The sequence below is a fragment of the Clinocottus analis genome, unplaced genomic scaffold, assembly GCF_023055335.1.
Source record: "Clinocottus analis isolate CAN_PGR_092001 unplaced genomic scaffold, fCliAna1.0.p SCAF_21, whole genome shotgun sequence".
NCBI classification, from domain to species: Eukaryota; Metazoa; Chordata; class Actinopteri; order Perciformes; family Cottidae; genus Clinocottus; species Clinocottus analis.
In genome coordinates this window covers 2394049-2414914 of record NW_027175943.1, presented here as the reverse complement: position 1 = coordinate 2414914, position 20866 = coordinate 2394049, and the positions used below count along the sequence as shown (strand labels likewise).

Here is a 20866-nt window from a genome sequence, read left to right as displayed (position 1 = left end):
TTCAGGAGCGGCGGAGTCAACCGATGCTGATCGGGCGAAAGAAAGAGGGAGGGGAGGAGGATGGAGAAGAAGAAGAGGAGGATGGAGCGGTGGGAGCGAAGAGGAGGGAGGGTCGAAGTAAACATCGACGCCGGGGTTGAATCAAATTTTTCTCCTCCTCCCCGTCTTCCCCCCTTCCCTCTCCTCCGAGCGAGAGAACAAGAGGCACTACATCATCCCGACAGGCGGAGAAAGAGAAGAGAGGGAGAGAGAAAGAGGGATTGTGACGGAGGGATAAAGGGCTATCCGTCTCTGTCTGTCACCTCATTCATCGTCCCCTGCTCCGTCCTGCCGGCCCATCCGTCATCCGCTGTCACGCACACACACACACACACACACACACACACACACACACACTACGAGACACACACACACGCATCAAAGACGAGCAGGCGGACACACCAACTTCGACTCGCTCTCCGCCCTGTTTCACACATTCACTGCGATGACACACAAAACGGACACACACACACACACACTCGACCAGACTTTCACAGCAACGACGACAAGCGCACACACACACACACACACACACACACACACAGGCGTACACACACTGCAGCCAGAAAGCCACACAACAACTCGCATTGGGCTCTCCGCCCTGCTTCACACATTCAGCGACGATGACAGACACACTAAAAGTCGCCGCCGGAGAGAGAACACACACACACACACACACACACACACACACACACACGAACGATGGAAAACACGGCGCACATCTCTGCCAACGCACAAACACACAGTAGCAGACACACACACGAGCGCGCGCTCCGCCCAACATCCTGAACACACAGCGGAGACGTCCAGTTCTTTTCCCAGGACCCCTCGAGCAAACGAGGCGCTCCGGCACGCAGCCGGGACGCTTCCTGCTCCGGGATGTTTCTCAACATCGGGTCGGTGGACCCGGGGGCGGCCCAAAGGGTGTGAGGGGGTTTAAAATGCTAAAAAAATGTAATAAAAAGTGTTTGATTGGACTGATTACAAGTCAACACACCTCAAGGAAAGGAGGTAAAGTGAGGAAGTAAAGTGCGCAACAAGCTACGCTAAGCTAACGGGATTGAACCAACAAAGACGGAGAACACATCCTGAACGCATGAGCAGGATGCAGCCGTCAGGTTTAGGTGCATTTGGTGGAGAAGTCGAGCTGGAAAACACTCACAATCTGACTCTGAGTTTAGTTCATCGTCCCCCAAACAGACGAGTCGGAGCGGCACGAGCAAAAACGCTGAGTCAGCAGGCGACACGGGCCGCGTGTTTGGATGTGAAACACCTGCTTTCTACGGAAAAGGTCAACAGAGGTCAACACAACAACGTCGTCACATGAGACGATGAAGGAAGGAGACGGGGAAGGAGACAGTGAAGGAGACGGTGAAGGAAGGAGACGGTGAAGGAAGGAGACGGGGAAGGAGACAGTGAAGGAGACGGGGAAGGAAGGAGACGGTGAAGGAAGGAGACGGGGAAGGAGATGGTGAAGGAAGGAGACGGGGAAGGAAGAAGACGGGAAGGAGACGGTGAAGGAGACGGTGAAGGAGACGGTAAACTAAGGAGACGGTAAACTAAGGAGACGTGAAGGAGGGAAACGGTGAAGGAGACAGTGAAGGAGACAGTGAAGGAGACGGTGAAGGAGACGGTGAAGGAGACGGTGAAGGAGACGGTAAACTAAGGAGACGGTGAAGGAGACAGTGAAGGAGACGGTGAAGGAGACGGTGAAGGAGACGGTGAAGGAGAAGTGAAGTAAGGAGACAGTGAAGGAGACAGTGACGGTTAACCGGTGCAGAAGAATCTTAAACATCGTATCTCCGTCTTCAGTCTTTCTGTTAATCATAATGTGAATTTCTCTCTGGGAGGAAAAGAGGAAAAGAGTTTTCAACAATCTGCCGACAGAAAACACAAGTTTTGCTTCGTCTGAGGCTTCAGAGTCTTATTCCCCCTCTTCTTTATGTTGTTCAGATTAAATCTGAAATGTTTAATCTGGTCGCCTGAGACAGGAAGTGGGAATATTTGAAAAGTCTTCCAGCGTCACACAAACACTGAAAACACACTTTTTTTGCAACCGTTTTCTGATGCACACTTTAAAATATGGAAGACGAGGAAGCAAGAATCCGAGGAGGAAACATGCAGAAGAATGTGGGAATTGTGAGAATTTTAAAAGGCAGTTAAAAAAAGAAAAAGGTGAGAAAAAGAGGGATGGAAGTGGACAAACAAAGGAGGAGAACGACATGGTGACTGTCAGTAAACAACACAACAACAAAACAATCAGAAAACCAAATGAGGGAGGAAGACGAGGAGGAGGAGGGGGGGAGGGTGTGTGAGAGAGGGAGGATGAAAAGGACAAGGGGGGAGGAGGAGGTAGAAAAAAGATAGCGGAGAGAGAGAGGAAGAAAACACACACACACACACACAAGAAGAGAGGAGGAAGGAGAGAGGACCACGAGGGAGACAAAGACCTACTTGTCTCAAGTCACTGAAGGCCAGAAGCAACGTGTCACCCTGGAAGCCTGCGACCGGGCCGGCTCTGGCAAAACCTGTGGGAAAATACAAACCCGCCCCCCCCCGGTCCACCCCCGGAGAGAGAGGGAAGAGAGGGGGGAGGGGGAGGGAGGGAGAGAGAGAGAGAGAGAGAGAGAGAGAGAGAGAGAGGGTGAAAAACGGAATAATAAAAGACCTGGTCGGATTCGCTATGCATCAGGATGGATTGGCAGACAAATGACAGCCTGGGGGAGGAGGAGGGGGGAGGAGGGGGGAGGGTGTTAGAGTCATGTCGCTGGGTCCCGTTGAAAGGGAGAAAGAGAGCGTGTGTGTGTGTGTGTGTGTGTGTGTGTGTGTGTGTGTGTGTGTGTGAGAAAGGTTTTGCAGTGTTTGTGTTGAATATGTGCGTGGAGATTTTCAAGCATTTGTCTTGCTGAGAGTGTGTGTGTGTTTGAGTGTGTGTGTGTGTGTGTGTGTGTGTGTTTGAGCGTGAGTGTGTGTGTGTGCGTGAGTGTGTAAGACTGTGTGTGAGTGTGTGCGTGTGTGTGTGTGAAAGGTTTTTCAGTGTTGAATGTGTGCGTGGAGATTTTCAAGCATTTGTCTTGCTGAATGTGTGTGTGTGTGTGTGTGTGTGTGTGTGTGTGTGTGACAGTTTGTAGGCTTGTCGAGAGTGTGTGTGTGAGTGTGTGTGTGTGAGAGTGTGTTTATTTGTTGTTTGTACAGGGCTTCCTTCTCCTGCATGTTTGAGAACAGTTGAGTTCTGTTGGATTTTGAACCCAGGGTGACGCCTGTGTGTGTGTGTGAGTGAGTCTATGTGTGTGTGACTGAGTGTGTGTGTGTGTGTGTGTGTGTGTGTGTGTGTCGGGGTCGTACGGAGTGCGAGCCGGGGTCCTGGCGTCAGTCGGCCCCACGTAAACAAGCCGACTGGTATTCTGAGCGAGGGAACGAGAGAAAAGAGGAGTGCCGCGAGGAGAGCGAGAGAGCGAGCCTGTAGCTAATCTCTTTCACCTCGGGGACGGGGACACACACACACACACACACACACACACACACACACACACGGCCATACACACCACAGCACTGATTACACGCCTGCCATCTTCAGTGACCCCGAGACACACACACAGACACACACACACACACACACACCTCCTCCACCTAGCATCATGCGTTAGCCGCTTAGCGCTACTTCCACTTTGCTTTGGGTCAACAGGTTAAAAAAAGGCCACAAAATCTTTTAATTTCATATTTTTTCTTCAAATTTTATCTTTTTGAGGCACTTATTTGCTTTTTATTCACTTATTGCTCCAATCAGTGTGTTAATTTGTACTTTTACGTCACATTCGTGTCAATTTCTCCACGATATCTTATTAAGATTTCCTATTTTTGCCATTTTATTTATGATTTCATTCATAAATTTGTAATTTTTAGCCATGTTAGTTGCTTTTTTTTTACTACTCCAGTTTTGGGGATGTTAAAATATACTTTCATTCACAAATTATAATATTAATATCATGTGAAGAACACACACACAATAACTTATAGTTTTGTTCCTGTAAATTTGCAGATCCTCGTCTTCCTCCTCCTCCTCTCCATTTCATCTCCCCTCCCTCTCTTTTCATCCGACACAATCCTGAAATTCCTCTCTTTATTTAATCTCTAATTCCTCCCTCTCGCTTCCTCCATTCAACCTCCTTTAATCCCTCCTCTCATCCATGTTGTGCCCTTTCCTCTGCCCTCGCTTCCTTCTCTACCCATCCTGTGCTTTTCTTCTCCTTTTTTTAATTCCACACCTCTTTCATTTAATCTCATTTCCTCTGCCCTCAACCTCTTTCATCCCATTCGACTCCATCCTTCCACATCACTCCTTTAATCTCTCTCTCTTTCCAGAGGAAGAGATTTGCTCCTCCGACATTTCTTTCTTGCTCTTTTTACCATTTCATTTGGTTTGTTCCTCCTCTCGCTCCGTACGTTAGTTCATGAACTCGTCTCTCTCTCTCTCTCTCTCTCTCTCCTTCCATTTCTCATTTCACCTCCTTAAACTTAATCCACCGCTCTCATCTCTCATTCTTCTCCTCCCTTTTCCGCCTTTTTCCTCGCCAGACTCCATTCTTCATTTCTTCTTTAGAAACGCTGCGTAACTTCTCTCTATTCCTTCACTGTTTTATTCCTTTACTCCTTTATTCCTTATTCCTTTACTCCCCCCTTCCCATCTCTCCCTCTTAAATCAAAGACCTGGGCAGAGAAACACACACAGACACACACACGCAGACAGACACACACACAGAAAGACTGGGTAGCGTCCCATTACCCCTCCTTCCTTCCTCTCCTCCCTCCTCCCCCTTAAATCGATCCTTCCACTTTGCACTTTTAACTTCTCTCCTTTCCTCTAATCCCTTGTTCTTTTCCTCTCCCCGCTTCCTCTTTTCCTTTCCTCCATTCATCCTTTTCTTTCAACATAATCCCTCGTTCTCTCCGTCGTGTGGTTTCTTTCTCCTTTCCTTAATTATTCACGTCGCTCAAACGCTTCTTTCCTTCGTCTCCTTCCTCTCTCCTGTACCCTCGTCTCCCTCCGTCTGTCCTGAAGAAGTAACTCTGTGACCTGCTAACCTCCCCGCAGCACTGCACGCATGTCACCGCACATCACATCACACACACACACACACACAGACACACACACACCGTGCGACCCGCCCTGTGACTGTAAGACCCTTGATCATGTAAACCCTGAGCCGGCGACGCCTCGAACCCTTTCATTCCTCCTTCATCTGCCGGCGCCCCGTGTCTTTAAGTCCCAGAAAAACCCGAGGGCGAGAGGGGAGAGGGAGGTGAAGGAAGAAGAGAGGGATGGATGGGAAGAACGAGCAAGCGAGGAGAGGAGGGGAAGGAGGAGAAGAGAAGGGGGGAGGAGGGAGGGATAAGGAGAGAGGATAAAAGATGAAGGAAAGAGTGGGGAGGGAGGAGGAGAAGGATGCAAAGAGGGAGGACAAAGAAGAACGGGGGGATGAAGGAAGGAAAAGAGAAGATGAGAGGAGAGAAAGTGACAACCTACACCCCCCCCCCTCCTCCACCCACAACCCCCTAACAGTAACCAGTTGACCCGTAGCGCCCCCTGCACTTTCAAACCAAAACTACACTCAAGTTTGTGTTGAAAGAAGCAACTGATGGGGACGGGTGTGTGTGTGTGTGTGTGTGTGTGTGTGTGTGTGTGTGTGTGTGTGTGTGTGTGTGTGCGCGATAGTGAAGGAAAGAATACAGATGTGGGTGAATTTAAGGAAGTAAAGAAGGACGGGAGGAGAGAGTAAAGGACAAAACAGAGGAAAGGAGTGAAGACACAGTGAATGAAATACTGATGAAGGGCAGAGGGAGGGGGGGAGGCTAGTAATATTATATAATATAATATATATATATACCACCAACGGGATTGAAAAGCATGTTTTCTTTATACAACCCTTGAAAGTGGTTAAAAAAAAAGGGGCATTCTGGGTAATTTTCAACTTTCTGACGGGCCTTGAACGCATCCCACATGACGAGCTCTTCCGCCAGACAGAAAGCAGCCGAAACGAAGAACATTTTATTCAAAATAACAAATAAATAACCAGATAAATCAGCGTAGAATAAACATTAAATTCAAGCCAATGAGCGGCTCTGCTGACAGTCACGTGACCAAACTCAAACTATGCTTTTCAAGTACGCTGGTTTAAATAAATCAAACTCACCCTCGCACTCCTGGACGTCGGCGTTGAGCTGGTGCAGCGCGCCCATGGAGACCTGCCGGACCTCCGGGTCCAGCAGCAGCTGCGTCAGCGAGGTGGAGATGTGTTTACAGGCCGACATGCAGGCCGTCTGGGCCACTTTGCCCTGAGGGGAGGAGGGGAGAGGGGGGAGGAAGAGGTGAGGACTTCTCTTCATTCTAAACAAACCAGAAAGGCCACTTCCTGTGTACGAGACGCATTATTCTCCACACCGACTTTATCAGCGAAAACCTTTCATGAACCGCACAAACACTGAAGGAAAGTGACAACCAGGCACGCACACTGGTAATCAGAGTTCACACACACACACACACACACACACACACACACACACGCGCACGCACACACACACACGGAGCGTTAATCAAGCGCGCTGCGTTCAGGTGCGGTCAGGATAATGAAGTAGCATAATCGGAATAAAAGCAGCGGATGAGGAAGTACATGACAACGCATTAATACAGGAACCCAAACATGTGTTTGTGTGGGCTTGATTGAGTGTGTGTGTGTGTGTGTGTGTGTGTGTGTGTGTGTCTGTGTGTGTGTGTGTCTGTGTGGCCTTGACCTCGAACGTCTGCATTCCAACAGAGTGACGAAAGGAGATGAAAACAAGGTGAAGGAGAGAGAGAATAAAGGAATAAATCTACAATCTAATGTATAAATCAAGTGTAATTGTGTGATTTATTTCCTCGATTTTACATAATTTCTTAAAATTCACCCTTTAAAAAAGGCCCTTGTGTATCAGATACATGCTCATGTTTCACACCAATAATTGTAGAATAATCTCAGCTCTCTATATAACAATGCATAATGGTCATAAGGTAAAAGTGTAAAGAGAAAATAAGACTTTAAAGCTGTTGCTGTGAAGCTGCAGGTGTGTTACAACTATTAATTATACAGATTGGCTCTTTAATCATGCATTTACTCTTTAAAAAAAGTCCGGTATCTTGTTTTAACGCCAGCGTGTGCCGCTCCAAAGACCTACAACCTGATGTGAGGTTAAATTATGGGATTAAAACCAGCAGCCGATGCAAAGAAATGAACAAATGAAGTGCTTTATTATCCCTGTTAGGTCATCCGTTTGTTAGAGTTCGGAGAAATCCGCCCGGCAACACAATGTAACAATAAAGTCAGGTTTTAATTTTAGTGGCACACTTTAATATCATTTCCTGCGTTTGTTCTCCAGACAGATGAGATGAATCTCATCGAACCGACGAGATCCCAGAACCTCGGGAACGTCTGGAGGAGTTCACTCAGGAGGCACACACACACATACACACACACACACACACACACACACACACACACGGCGCACATGTGCAAGCACATATGTTCGAGAAACACACACCTACGAGTGGCCGGATATCCTCCAATATGATGCTGAACTCTGAACTCTGTCCACACACACACACACACACACACACACACACACACACACACACTAACACGCACACACACACATGACCCAGGGGTCAATTATCATAGAGTGAGATTGAGCGTGAAATTGGCTAATTCTATTTACATGTCCTGAAAACACACACACACACACACACACACACACACACACACACACACACACACACACACACACAAACACAAACACACACACACACACACAACTGGGAACCATTAGCCTGAGGCACAAAGGAGGGAGGAACGTAGGAGAAGGAAAGGAAAGGAAAATACGAGAAATTGTAAAAGAGAGGGAATGTGAGGAAAGGAGAAAGGAAGGAAAGCTAACGATGAAGAAAGGTGAGGAAAAGAAAGGAAGGAAAGTCTAGCGAAGGAGAACATTTTATAGTCTTGAACATGTTCTTTAGACATGAACTCAAGATAAAAAACTATTTATGTTATTAGTTATGTCCTCTCACGGCCTCCGTGGTAAAATATTCACGTGGTAAAATATTTCTACATGCTCTCTTCTTCTGTGGTTCTACTTCAAATAAAAGTCTCTGAACTATCGCCGACACATGGATAAAGTCATCCGTCGTGGGATTTCCGTCCCCGGTGGAGGAACACGAACACGGATTCAGGCAAACGTGCGTCACACCGCATGCTGGTGCTGGTTTGGTGTAAAAAAAAAAAAGGAAAAACACTCAGGTGGATTTTTTTTTAAAGGGGCAACGTTGAAGGTTAAAAGGTCAGTCGGGGGATCGACACACGACACTGCGTTACCTTCACGACCCAGATACTCACCGGTAAGGTCGCGTGCTCTACCGGCGTTCCCTACGGTGAGAAACATAAACCGGGACATTTATTTTGGCGGGGAAAACAGGAAAACCAGCGTGTTGTTATTGGGTCTACAGCTCATAAAAACATGGCTTCCACCTGCAATCTTCTCTGAGGGAGCTATTTTAAGTTCTTTATGGATTCATTGTTCCATTTTTATTCATTTTTTAAAAAAGGCATGAATGCCAAACATTCCCTTTTTTAACACTTTTAAACATTTTCTTCTGTGATAGTTGACAATAAAGACAATCTCTGCTTCTGCTGCATCCATTTTGATTCTTTTTGTATTTTAAAACTGTTGATTACGAGTCCTTTATGTGTTTAAATGAGAGCGACGCTAAATCTATGGCGTATTAATGCAAGTAAAAGTAATACCATGTAAAAATACTAGTTTATGCAGTTTGGGCCCTTTTTAAAGTTTTAGGAACACAGCTAATACCAGTAGCTTAAGCTAACGTTAAGTTAGCTTGAGTTACACAATCTTCTTGACGATGTTTATGTATTTTGAGATTTAAAGTGATGACGTGTATTGCTGTACTTTACATCATCAAGCACATAGCAGCAGTAGAACATGAAGCTCTTCAAGTATTTTTTTTATTCTTTCAACGGTATCCAGTTCATCTCCGTGCCACACTGCTCTTTTATATGATCAGCTCTCATGTCGGGGTCATACCACCCAGCTTTTAGATCCATAGCATCTGATCTACTTAGGAGGCCCTGTGTGTGTGTGTGTGTGTGTGTGTGTGTGTGTTAAAGTGTGTGTGACGGGGTCATGTCCGGGCCTCGTGGGGGTGAAGGAAAAGCTTCTTAGAAGTGCTGGAAAACACTTAGCTCGACCACCTTGTGTGTGTGGCCTTGTGGCCTTGTGACCCGCTTTGACCAAATCTGTGTGCACAATCGTCTTAAAGGTAACCCTCTTGTGTGTGTGTGTGTGTGTCTGTAAGTTTAATGAGAACTTGCCATATGCTTTAAACTGCAGAGGGGGATCAGGGATCATGTGTGTGTTGGACAGTGTGACTTCAGGAGTTGGTTCCATAGTTCAGTGCAGTTAAAGATCCAAATATAGACTTTTTAAATGTTCTCCTTCAGAGGTTTCAGCTTTGTTGAGCACGTTTGAAAGCTTGAATCGATACACTTTTAAATTGTGGGTCGGTTCCACGAGTTCCACGTTCAAAAGTGGACTTTGAAAAGGCAGATTTTTGTCTTCATGTGGAAGCCCGGGTGGGTTCTAGATGAAAATCTTTGGAAAATTAAAGAGTTATCGGTAAAAAAACAACTGTGTGGGCTCTGGGTGACCACCTAGAATATAAAAGGGTTTTAGTAGAACCCACTGTGGGTGGTTCTAGATGACACCCTTGGGAACCCCCAAGTGGTTATATATGTACTCTTATTTTTTCGAGCGCATGTTAGATGGCATAACAGGTTGAGACGGGACTTTACCAAAGCCCCTCGGACGCTCGCAGTCGGACACAAGCGCGGCAGTGAGAACGGCTTTCGTCCTTTTAATCTGGGAAAAACACCCGCGCACGTTGTCTACAGAGTAAACAGGTTACACGGCTTTAAACGGGTCGATATGTCGCTTGAAATAGATGCATCTAAACCGCACCAGAGTCCGCTATGAAGCAGATGAAGAGCCACCGTTTCAGCGGCATCGGTTCGGTTTCAGCCCAAAGGAACCAGGCGAAGCAAAAGCTCCCTGACGGTGTTCTCATGACCTACTTCTAGTATCTCTAATGGCTCCTCTATCTACATCAAATGCCGTTGCACATCATGAGCACATCCACGAGCCTCAGGAGGGAGCGCTGCGGTCGGGCCGTGGAGTCAGCGGCCCGAGCCGCTGGGTGATCCGGTGCGGCTGACCCGCCGGCTCACCTTTAAGGAGCTTACCGGGCCCCATGTCAGCGATCTAACCCGTAACAAGCCCACGCCGTAACAAGCAAAGCAGATTGTTCTGCGCTGTGAGGTCTCACGCTAACGAGGCTGGTGGGGGAGCTTATGTAACGCACATTAACACACACACACACACACACTTAGAGTATGTAGTCATGGCACACAATGGACATGGAAACACACACATTCCAGGTGTGTGTTTATGTTTGCAACATTGTTAGGATAAGTGTCGTATAAATACTGTTTATTATTGGTATGTCTTGCCAGTGTGCGTCTGTGTCTTTTGTGTGTGTTTGCGCGTGTGTACGTCTGTGCCTGTGCTTGTCTGCGTGTGTGTGTGTGCGTGTGCATCAGTGTGCGTGTCTGTCTTTGTGTGCATGTCTGTCTGTGTGTGTGTGTGCACGTGTCTGTCTGTGTGCATATGTGTGTGTGTGTGTGTGTGTGTGTGTGTGTGTGTGTGTGTGTGTGTGTCTCTCTCTGTGTCTGTGTGTGTGTGTCTCTGTGTCTCTCTCTCTTTGTGTGTGCATGTGTGTGTGTCTCTATTTGTGTGTGTGTCTGTGTGTCTCTCTGTGTGTCTCAGTGTGTGTGCATCAGTGTGCGTCTGTCTGTGTGCATGTATGTCTGTGTGTGCATGTCTGTCTGTGTGTGTGTGTGTGTCTCTCTCTGTGTCTGTGTGTGTGTGTCTCTGTGTCTTTCTCTCTCTTTGTGTGTGCATGTGTGTGTGTCTCTATGTGTGTGTGTGTCTGTGTGTCTCTCTGTGTGTCTCAGTGTGTGTGTGTGTACTAACAGGCAGGTTGGTGAACACACTGAAGGTGCTGTTCAGGAAGGCGATCAGGTCCATCAGGTAGTCGCTGGCCCCTGAAGCTCCGCCTCCCGGCACCGCCGCCATCCAATCGTAGTCTGCCAGCTGCAGGAACTGGTCGATCTTGGCGTTCAGGTTGGTGTAGATCTCCTCCTCGGCCGCGTGGCGCGCGTCCTGCGAGGAGGCCGAGGAGGTCAGAGCGGGCGCTTAATTCATCCGTTCATAAAGCAGAACACGAGGAAGAGAGCGAGCGCTGCGTCGGCGTACCTTGAAGGTGGACGTCCCGTACAGTTTGGTGGCGTTCGCCGAGTCGGGCGGCACGTTGGTGATGTTGGAGATGAACTCCTCCAGGAAGTGGCAGCTCTGCTCCAGGTGGGTGGTGTTGATGATCACCTGCACCAACTAATCGCCAACGAGAGGACGCAAAATATGAAACATCACGACTTCAGGGACATTTCATACGAACGTGGTTGTGAAAACATGAGGATTTTACCCCCAAAATGAGGGAAAAAAAGAGCAATTTCTACAATAATCATAAGTGTTGTTGCGTCATGAGCCTCAGTTTGCACATCCACCTTTAAAGTCTGCACATTATTTGTGATATTCAGCCCAATTAATTGCAACAAACAACAACAAAAGCAAACAAAAGGATGCACTCTCGCATCAAAATTCAAGATATTTTTTTATCGCCATAAGCGCATATAACTCTATGGAAGCCCATTCCCGCCACACAAAAAAAATAAAAATTATCAAAATATTTATTTATTTTTTTAGTCATATATATTTTCTTTTTTGTCATGAATTATTATTATTTTTTGTCAATTTAAAAAAAATTCCTATGTTTTTATTTTGGTAATTATTATATTATATATATATATTTTATTTTGTATTGTAATTTTTTTTTTTGTCTTAATGTTTTTTTGGGGTTAATTTTGGCCTAATTATTTTTTTGTGTGTGTGTGGAAGAAATGGGCTTCCAGACAAGTTATGCCGTGCAGTAAAAACGTATTTCGCTTCGTCCTCCTTACACACAGGACTACAGGAACTTAAGGTACATTCACGTGAATTCACAGTGTCTGGCCTCTCGTGCCGGTGAAATAAGTGGAAAAAGAAAAGTTTAAAGTTAAAAAAAGAAAGAGAGATAAACGCTCTCGTGAGACTAAATGGGCTGGAAAGGTCGAGAACGATCGTCCTGAGCGGGTTGTGCAACAACATGAGCTCGTTCCCCTCAGACAGAGATTAGAACAAGCCGAGTTTCCTTCTTTACACATTGGACGGACACACACACGCACACGCACACACACACACACACACACACACACGTACGTACCTCTGCCAGCCCCACATTCTTCTTCTTGATGGCGTACTGCAGACAGTGGCTGAGGGTTCTGGTCAACAGCAGATTGGTGGACTTGCGGATCATATCGTCGACCTCCGTGGAGCTGAGGACACACGCACACACACACCGACACACACACACACACACATAAACAAAGACACAGGCAGACAATGAGTGACTGTGCAGGAGTGATTTCCTCGCGGAGGGCCGCCGCGTCTCAGCGCCAGTACAAACACTTTAAAGCAAATTTCGAAGTCTGCGAAAAAAAAAAAAACACACACACACATCTCCATTTTGGGAAAAAAAAGTCTAAATGTCAGCCAATCCCAATGAGCACATTACGAGCTGTCGGCCTCATTAGAAGAAGTCAAACGCCGCCTTAAAACCTCCGTTGCAGCTCAAAAATAATTAACCTAAAACGGCAATTTAAGATTTTAAAACAGCCTTCAGAATCCGTCAAAGGCCGCTCGTAAAAACTGATCCAGAAATATGTTTTTCCCATCGCGCCTCGCATCCCTCGTCGTCGCCATCCATTGCTTCTCTCAAAACATATATTTACCACACACACACACACACACACACACACACACACACACACTCTCTCTGTCCTCACAGACTTTAAATAGTCATAAAATTACCACCTCGGCGCAGCCAGCAGGCCCGGAGACGACCGCCAGCAGGCCGTTAAACGAGAAACGAGCTCAAATTTCCTGTTAAAGCAAATGTTTGACGGCGCTAATCAGACCCACTTACATAACAAAACCCTCCGACATACCGGGCCGGGTTCTGTCTTTCTTTCTTTCTTTCTTTCCCCTTCTCTCTCTCTCTCTCACTCTCATTTGAAACGCGGGTGAAGAAACCCAGAAGGTTTTTCATGGCAGCGCTCGTCGCCCCTCCGGCCTGAATCGCTGGTTTTCCTGGAAGCGTCCGACCGGAGAGGAGGAGGAAGAAGAGGAGGAGGAAGAGGAGGAGGGTAAAGGTACGGAGAAGGACCGGTACACACAACCCAGTTTAAAAAAGGGACAACACACACACATATATGTATGTATGTAGGAAAGGTCAGAAGAGGACACACGACACACGCGGAGACAATCAGCAGGAAACAAAGCGATCGCTTTCTTCCCCCGGATGGTGATGATGATGATGGTGATGATGATGAAGAGGAATTTGTGCGGATTTTTTAAAGCGCATGTGTTCGATTCCAGAGGCCTGCGGTGGTGCAACAAACACATTCCAAGCAAATCAGTAAATTATCGGAGCCTGGAATTCAACCTAAACACACACACACACACACACACTAACACACACACACACACACACTAACACACACACACACACACTCTTGCGCACGCACAGTGTCGCTTGAGGGAGAGCGGGCGCTGGAATTTCAAGCCTCACGTTGTTTCCAAAAAAGCAAAAGAATCCGAAAAACGTTCCGACGATTTAGAGCAAAGACGAGGAGGAAGAGGAGGATGAGGAAGAGGAGGAGGAGGAGGAAGAGGGGGGGAAAATTCCTCTGCAAGAAGTGCGGAGTCGACAAAAACGGTGTGTGGAGAGTGGCAAAAAGTCAATGTATGCTAGTGAACTCTGCACACAAGCGTGCACACACACATGCACACACACACACACACACACACACACACACACACACACACCGCAGAATTTGGATAAGGTTTCATTATATTTATGCTGCCATCAGTCGCAATAAATGTGCGCGGCGGTTGATGTCGGAGGGCCTCCCGTGTGTGTTTACGGCGTGTGTGACGACAGGAACACACACACACACAATAAACACACACACACACACACACACAGCGACACATGGAACTCGCTCTGCTTTCTCCATGCTGGTCTTTGGGGAGAAGGACAGCTTGAGTGAGTTTGTGAGCGTGTGAGTGTGTGTGTCTTGGCCCTGTTCAAGTGTGTGTGTGTGTGTGTGTGTGTGTGTGTGTGTGTGTGTGTGTCTGCACAATGGCCGTGTTCCACTCATCATTTTTCATCGGCACAGCGCGACGTTCCCGCGTCGTTTGCCACCGAAAAACGGAGACGCCGCCAAACCGCCGCCGCGGTTCAGCTGCTCGACATGAAGCGAGAGAGAGGAGTCGCACAAAGTCACGGACTCACTCCGCAAAATACTACACACCAAATACTAAGTACTACGTAGTATTATGCACATTTGTCTTTCATTCTATTCTTTTTACTTTAAACGTGTTTTTGCTTCTTCCACTGTATTTATTCCTGTTGAACATGAACTTATTATTCATATGACGTCTTTATACTTTTGCAACGTGTTTATCGTTTGTGAGCGTATATACGCATTTGAAACACACACACACACACACACACACACTCCCTTTCCGCTCCAAAACCAGAAAGGGGAACAGGCCGTGAGGTCAGAGTTCAGAGGGATCGATGGCCACAGTCCCGCTCCGTCATCCCGTCTGCTTCCGGACCCGCGCCGCCGTTTGAAGCGGGAAGCAGGAAGGCGTGCCGGGAACCGGATAGCCGTGTGTGTGTGTGTGTGTGTGTATGTGTGTGTGTGTGTGTGTGCTGCGCCGGCAGAAATCAAGCCCGGCTCAAACGGTGGCGTCATTACTCTGATTGAGGAGAGCGATTAGTCTGCTCAGCCGTCTGGGGAAGATGATTTCCCCGAGAGATGAAGTGACTTTAAAAAGCACCTTGACGTCTTTAACGCCGAATGGTTCGCATCCCCATGTAAAACACGGACTATCTCCTCAACCACGAGGGCTATTTGAATAATTTAAAAGCCTATAACATAAAAAAAACACTTGTGAGACTAGTTAAGAGGTTCATATGTTAGCATGTGTGTTACTGGTTTATTGGTTGATGATAGAACACAGGAAAGAAATTTAAAAAATGAAGAAATTCCGAAAAAAAAAGGAAATTCCAGGATGCATTTCCTCTTTTTAATGATGCATATGAGCGCCATAAAATATCACTATGTGTTAAAAAGTATCTGCAAAGTTTGACTCTGATTAAGTGAAGTTCAGTGCACATTTTGTGAGTTCATTGTCCATGACACACAGTTTGTATCAGTTTCTTTTCATCCCTTCTCTTCCTTCCCTTTGATCAGACCCCTTCTTCCCCCACCCCTCCCACCTCCAATCACTCCTCTTCCTCTTCCTCCTCCTCTCTTCCTCCTCCGGTCACGGATCAACAGCACCTCCTTGATTCCCACCTCCCACCGGGGATCCGACACACTCGCACAAACAGATGTGTCCCGACAAACACACAAACAAACAAACAAACACGCGAGGGCCTTTTTGCACAGACGCCCGAGGGGCAGCGCTGTGGAACATGCGGTCACGGGATACAAATACGCTCACAGAAAAGAAAAGAAAGAAGAGAAAGAGAGAAAGAGAAAGCCACACGAGCCGCGAGGAGACGAGCGTCCGTGAATAAAAGTCAAAAACCCTCCGAACGAATCGGAGCGCGACGCTGACAAACTGAAGGATTCCCGCAGCGGTTTGTCGTGAAATGTGCGTGAAAGCTCGACATGTGCGGCTCGAGTTTCATGTGTGTACGTATACAAGCTTGTGTGTGTGTGTGTGTGTGTGTGTGTGTCTGGCTGAACCCCATCCCTGTGTGTGGAATCCTTCTGGACGGCGGAAGTCGTCTCCTGATTGCTCGTCTCCTCCGAAGGAAAGTGGCTGCATTGTTTTAGTTAATTCTTCCGTTAACCGTGTCCAACATGCACACGCACACGCACACACACACACACACACACACACACACACACACACACACACTCAGAGGGTTCCTGTGTGACCTCGGCAGAACACGCAACAGAAGCCGGCCTTGATTGCCGAGTTGTGGTCGCGCGGCCCAAAACGTAATGAGACAAAGATCTCTGGTCAGAGAGAGAGAGAGAGAGAGAGAGAGAGAGAGAGAGAGAGAGAGAGAGAGAGAGAGAGAGACACAGAGAGAGACACAGAGAGAGAGAGAGAGAAACATTTTTTGGACATTTTGACAGCTCTTGCCCGAGTGGTTTGAGTTCCAGCGACTGGTGTTAAAAATCCTAATTCTAGTTTTTAATTGTGGGAGGAGCCACAACAAAAAGAGGAGGAGCCACAAGGTTGTCCAAAAGAGGATCAAAAAACCAGAAGGACAACTCAAACGCTGATGGCGTGATGGCGAGGGCCTCGGTGATGGCGAGCGTACCTGAGATGCAGGTCCTCTGAGTACTTCAGGCAGGCGTAGATGAACTCTTTGAGCTGGCAGTAGACTTTTGGCACAAACTCGGAGAAGGGAAGCTTCTTGGGGAAAGGAAGCTGAAGGAAATAACAAAACAAAAAACATGGAATTAATGAGATTACAGGATTTCTTTTTGCTTTATTTCTGCACACGCGAGCGGCCTGAGACGAGCCCGGCCTTCACTTGCTCATTCTGAAGCGTCTCTCTCTCTTCCTCCTCCTCTTTCTCTCTCTCTACCTTGTCCAGCTCGGGGTCCTGCATGGGGAACTGGGAGGTGTAGTGTTTGTACTCCTGCTCCGTGGACACCGGGATGGGACTGAAGTTGTCCTGGTCCAACACCTGCCTGCAGGAGGAGGAACAACAACGAGCTTCTATTTTCAGATGGAATGACAACGATGCAATCCGTCTCACACACACACACACACACACACTCAATCATCCAGTCGAGAGTCACTGCGATGCTCAAGGTTTTTCTTCCACCCTCCTCTTCCTCCCCTCTCCTCCCCCCTCCCTCCCTCTACCCCTCCTCGCTTCTCGCTGGCGCTCCCGAGTTCGGACGTTCCAGCGTTCCATGGAGAGGCCGTGAACCGGAGAGCGCTCCCTCTCCAACAATACAACACAACATTCCTGTGGCTTTCCCCAGTGTGCGTATGAATGTGTGTGTGTGTGTGTGTGTGCGCGCACATGCATGTGTGTTTGAAAGAGAGAGAGAGAGCGAGAGAGAGTGTGTGTGTGTTTTTGTTTGTCCGTTCTCACTTCAAGTCCCTCTGGTGTCAATGGACAAAAGCGATGGTGAAACAATGGCGTGTGGGCCCAAACACACACACACAGACACACACACACACACACACACACTTGTAAGGGTACTACCCATTCTGAAGGGTAGAGAATGTTCCGGACGTTTGCTTTAAAACACTTCCTCCCTGTGGATGGTCGTAAAAACTTCAAAACCAGCAGAGGACGTTTCCCACAAACCAACAGTGTGTATGTGTGTGTGTGTGTGTGTGTATGTGTGTGTGTGTGTGTGTGTGTGTGTGTGTGTGTGTGTGTGTGTGTGTCACAAACAGAAGTAGGTGCACCCTCATGACCTTACTACTGGAATAGAGGAAGGTCAGTGCAGCTACTGAACAACACAATCTCTTAAACACGACGCACACAGAGAAACACGTTTGTCCCCCGAGCCGCTGCCAGGAGGTCGGGGGGGTCAGAGGTCGGGAATCGAGCGGCCGGTACCTGAAGGTGACGTTCCACCTCTTCAGCAGGATCTCCCCGTACTGCTCCCTCATCTCCAGCAGCATGTCGAACAGCTGCGACACCGGGAAACCGAACCCCTGCAGGAGAGAGGAGACGGTCAGCGTGAACACACGCGAGGAAATACAGGATGATGACGACAATAAACAAGCTGGACGCTGAAAAAAAAATAAATAAATAAATAAAAATAAAAAAATAAATATATATATATATATATATATAGAAGCACTGATTGAGGACTTTTTAAAATCCTCGAGCCTTAAAATAATGTAAAAAAACCTCTGTTTTTCTACACGAAAAACTACAGGAAGTAGACCAAAACAACATAAAGGTCTGGGGGCACACACTCACGTGTACACACACACACACACACACACACACACACACACACACACGCAAGGATTCAGCCGTTCAGCGGCACCTCATCATTTCACGTGAGCGGCTTTGGAGCGTCGCCGCTTCCCCTCCCTCGTTCTCGCTCACTCATCTCAAGACCGCTTCTCTCTCGTCCGGCTGTAGCCCACATCCCCTCCGTCTCCTTCCCTCCTTTCCTCCCTTGCTCCCTCCCTCCCTCCTTCCATCCTCTCATCCATCACACCCAATCCATCCCGGGTAGTTCATCACGTGGACTAAGCTGACATCAGATGATGAACTCCAACTTCCAAAAAAAAAAACCAACTAAAAATCAAGAAAGAAAGTCTTTCACCAAAGACGTCGGCATCGAACACACGTACCTGCAGCGTATCGGCGAAGAGCACGATGAGGTTCTTCAGGTCCAGCACCAGGTCGGGGTTGTCGCAGTACGACTGAGGAAGAGAGGAGTTGGTTATAACGTCTCTGTGATTACTGAACACAATCAAAATGGCGTTCGGGTTCCTCCGCCGTGCTTACGGAGTGCGTCCTCAGGGCGGCGATGAGCTTGGACATCGCCAACTCCCAGAGCTCCTCCACGTAGGCCCGGTTGACCAACCCCTGGGTGGTGTGCAGGACGTGGTCCTCCACCACGAAGAAGCTGGACGGAGACAAAGATTTAACATTTAAAAATACATAAAAACGAGAAGTTCCAGGCAGATATTCTAGAAAGAAAACATCAAACTGTGGTGAAAAAGTGGGGATTTGTTTCCGTGGTTTATCTTCTCTTTGTTGACGGATGAGCATCAACATGTTTACTGTTTACTACTATGTTTGTTCTCATGTTCGGTGAGAACCGTGCCATCCTTCCTGTAATAAACATGTTATTACTGATATGAACGACGGCCCAAAGCATCAAGAATACGCCCACGTCCTTTATAAAGAAAGCAAATAAATGTGTTTTTGTTCATTTCAATAACATGGTTTATCGGAAGGTTTGTTGTTATTTTGTTTTTAATATGTTTTAATGTCAATAAATACAAAAAAAGAAGAAAACTTGAGTTGTTACTGAGAATAAAAAGAGGTTTGATTTACTGAACAATGGGAGAGAAACAGACACGGGGATGGCATTTTACAAAACTTCAAATGGGAAAAACAGACCTGTGTGTGTGTGTGTGTGTGTGTGTGTGTGTGTGTGTGTCTAGCCCAGGCGCTGTTTATAGAAGGTCTGCTCCAGTCAGACAGACAGAAGGAATAACAGCAATAAGCCAACCACCATCACACACACTTTATCAACCGTGTGTGTGTGTGTGTGTGTGTGTGTGTGTGTGTGCAACGGAGAGAATTGGATGGAGTGATAGATGAGAGGAAAAGTATAAGGAAGGGCTAAGTGAGTGTGGGCCGAGAGGAAGGAGAGATGAAAAGATGTCTAATGGTCAGAAGTCACTCAGAACTAAATGAAATGAGGTGTCGCTGCTCGCTTTTCACTCAAGATCTCTCTCTCTCTCTCTCTTTCCTTGTCTCTCCATCCGTAGACAGACGGAGAGGTGGGTGACGTCCAACATGTGACATGTGGACGCTGTGGAGGACGAGAGACTTGGGGAGGAACGTCTGGAGAGGAGGAGTCGGGGAAAGGTGGACGGGTGACGGACAGATGGAAGGAAAGAAGGAAGGATGGATGGATGATAAATGGACATCAGCGCTATTAAAAGCATGCCGAATTATCCACGAGCAGCCATTCTTTGCCCTACACCCATGGGTGCACGGACAGCTACCGCTGGATTAATTTTAAACTGAAGAAACCTTTAAACGTGATGATTGTCAGGCAGGTTCTGCACAGGAGGAGAGAGGAAAAACCCTATTTTGTGACGATGATGATGATGATGAGTTAAAGAAGACTCCTCCGAGGAAGAGGTCACTTAAAGATGGAGGTTCTTACCCCACGATCTGATTGAAGTACCGCTGGTATCCCTCCAGAGTCTCATGCTAGAAACGCATAAGAAACACAAAATAACACAACGAGGGAACACAAAAGGTTTCAAACTCAACTAAACAGATAATGTACACAAGAAAACAGCATTAAAACCACAAAATGTTCATTTTTCGATCCATTAAGAGCTTAAAATATTCTGTTTACGAAGAAGTTATGGATTAAGGATTGAGTGAGTGTGTGTGTTGGGGTCAGGGCGGGTAGTTAGGAGTGTGTGGTGCACACACACGCGCGCGGTGGCGGTGCAGGTCGTACCATGTTAGAGTGCGGCTGCAGCACGAGGCGAGCCTGTTTCCTCCTCTGCTTCCTGTAGTAGTTCTCAAACACGTCACGCAAACCCTAAAGACACAGAGGACAGGTGAGGCGGCGGCAGGAGGGGTGTGAGCAGGTGAGGTGTGTGAGGTGTGTGAGGTGTGTGAGGACGCCAAAAACATAGCTGAACGTCATAATTTCAGAGGATTCGTGAGGTTCTTTTGTCCCATTTTGTGTTAAAACACCTGGACGACCACGACATGCTCTTTGTAACTAAAAGGTTA

General features: G+C 47.3%; 1 protein-coding gene across 1 annotated transcript in view; it reads right to left on the bottom strand.

Moving 5' to 3' along the window:
• The window catches only part of exoc6b (exocyst complex component 6B), a 56883-nt gene that overhangs the window by 19517 nt on the left and 16500 nt on the right, over window positions 1–20866 (bottom strand). The window contains exons 9-20 of the mRNA XM_068587768.1: window positions 20586–20669; window positions 20280–20326; window positions 18881–19001; window positions 18724–18795; window positions 17972–18069; window positions 16976–17081; window positions 16706–16815; window positions 12515–12626; window positions 11452–11586; window positions 11170–11358; window positions 6231–6372; window positions 2494–2567 (exon numbers count right to left, since the gene is read on the bottom strand). Coding sequence (XP_068443869.1) covers window positions 2494–2567; window positions 6231–6372; window positions 11170–11358; window positions 11452–11586; window positions 12515–12626; window positions 16706–16815; window positions 16976–17081; window positions 17972–18069; window positions 18724–18795; window positions 18881–19001; window positions 20280–20326; window positions 20586–20669 — 1290 coding nt within the window. The remainder of the gene's footprint in view (window positions 1–2493; window positions 2568–6230; window positions 6373–11169; window positions 11359–11451; window positions 11587–12514; window positions 12627–16705; window positions 16816–16975; window positions 17082–17971; window positions 18070–18723; window positions 18796–18880; window positions 19002–20279; window positions 20327–20585; window positions 20670–20866) is intronic.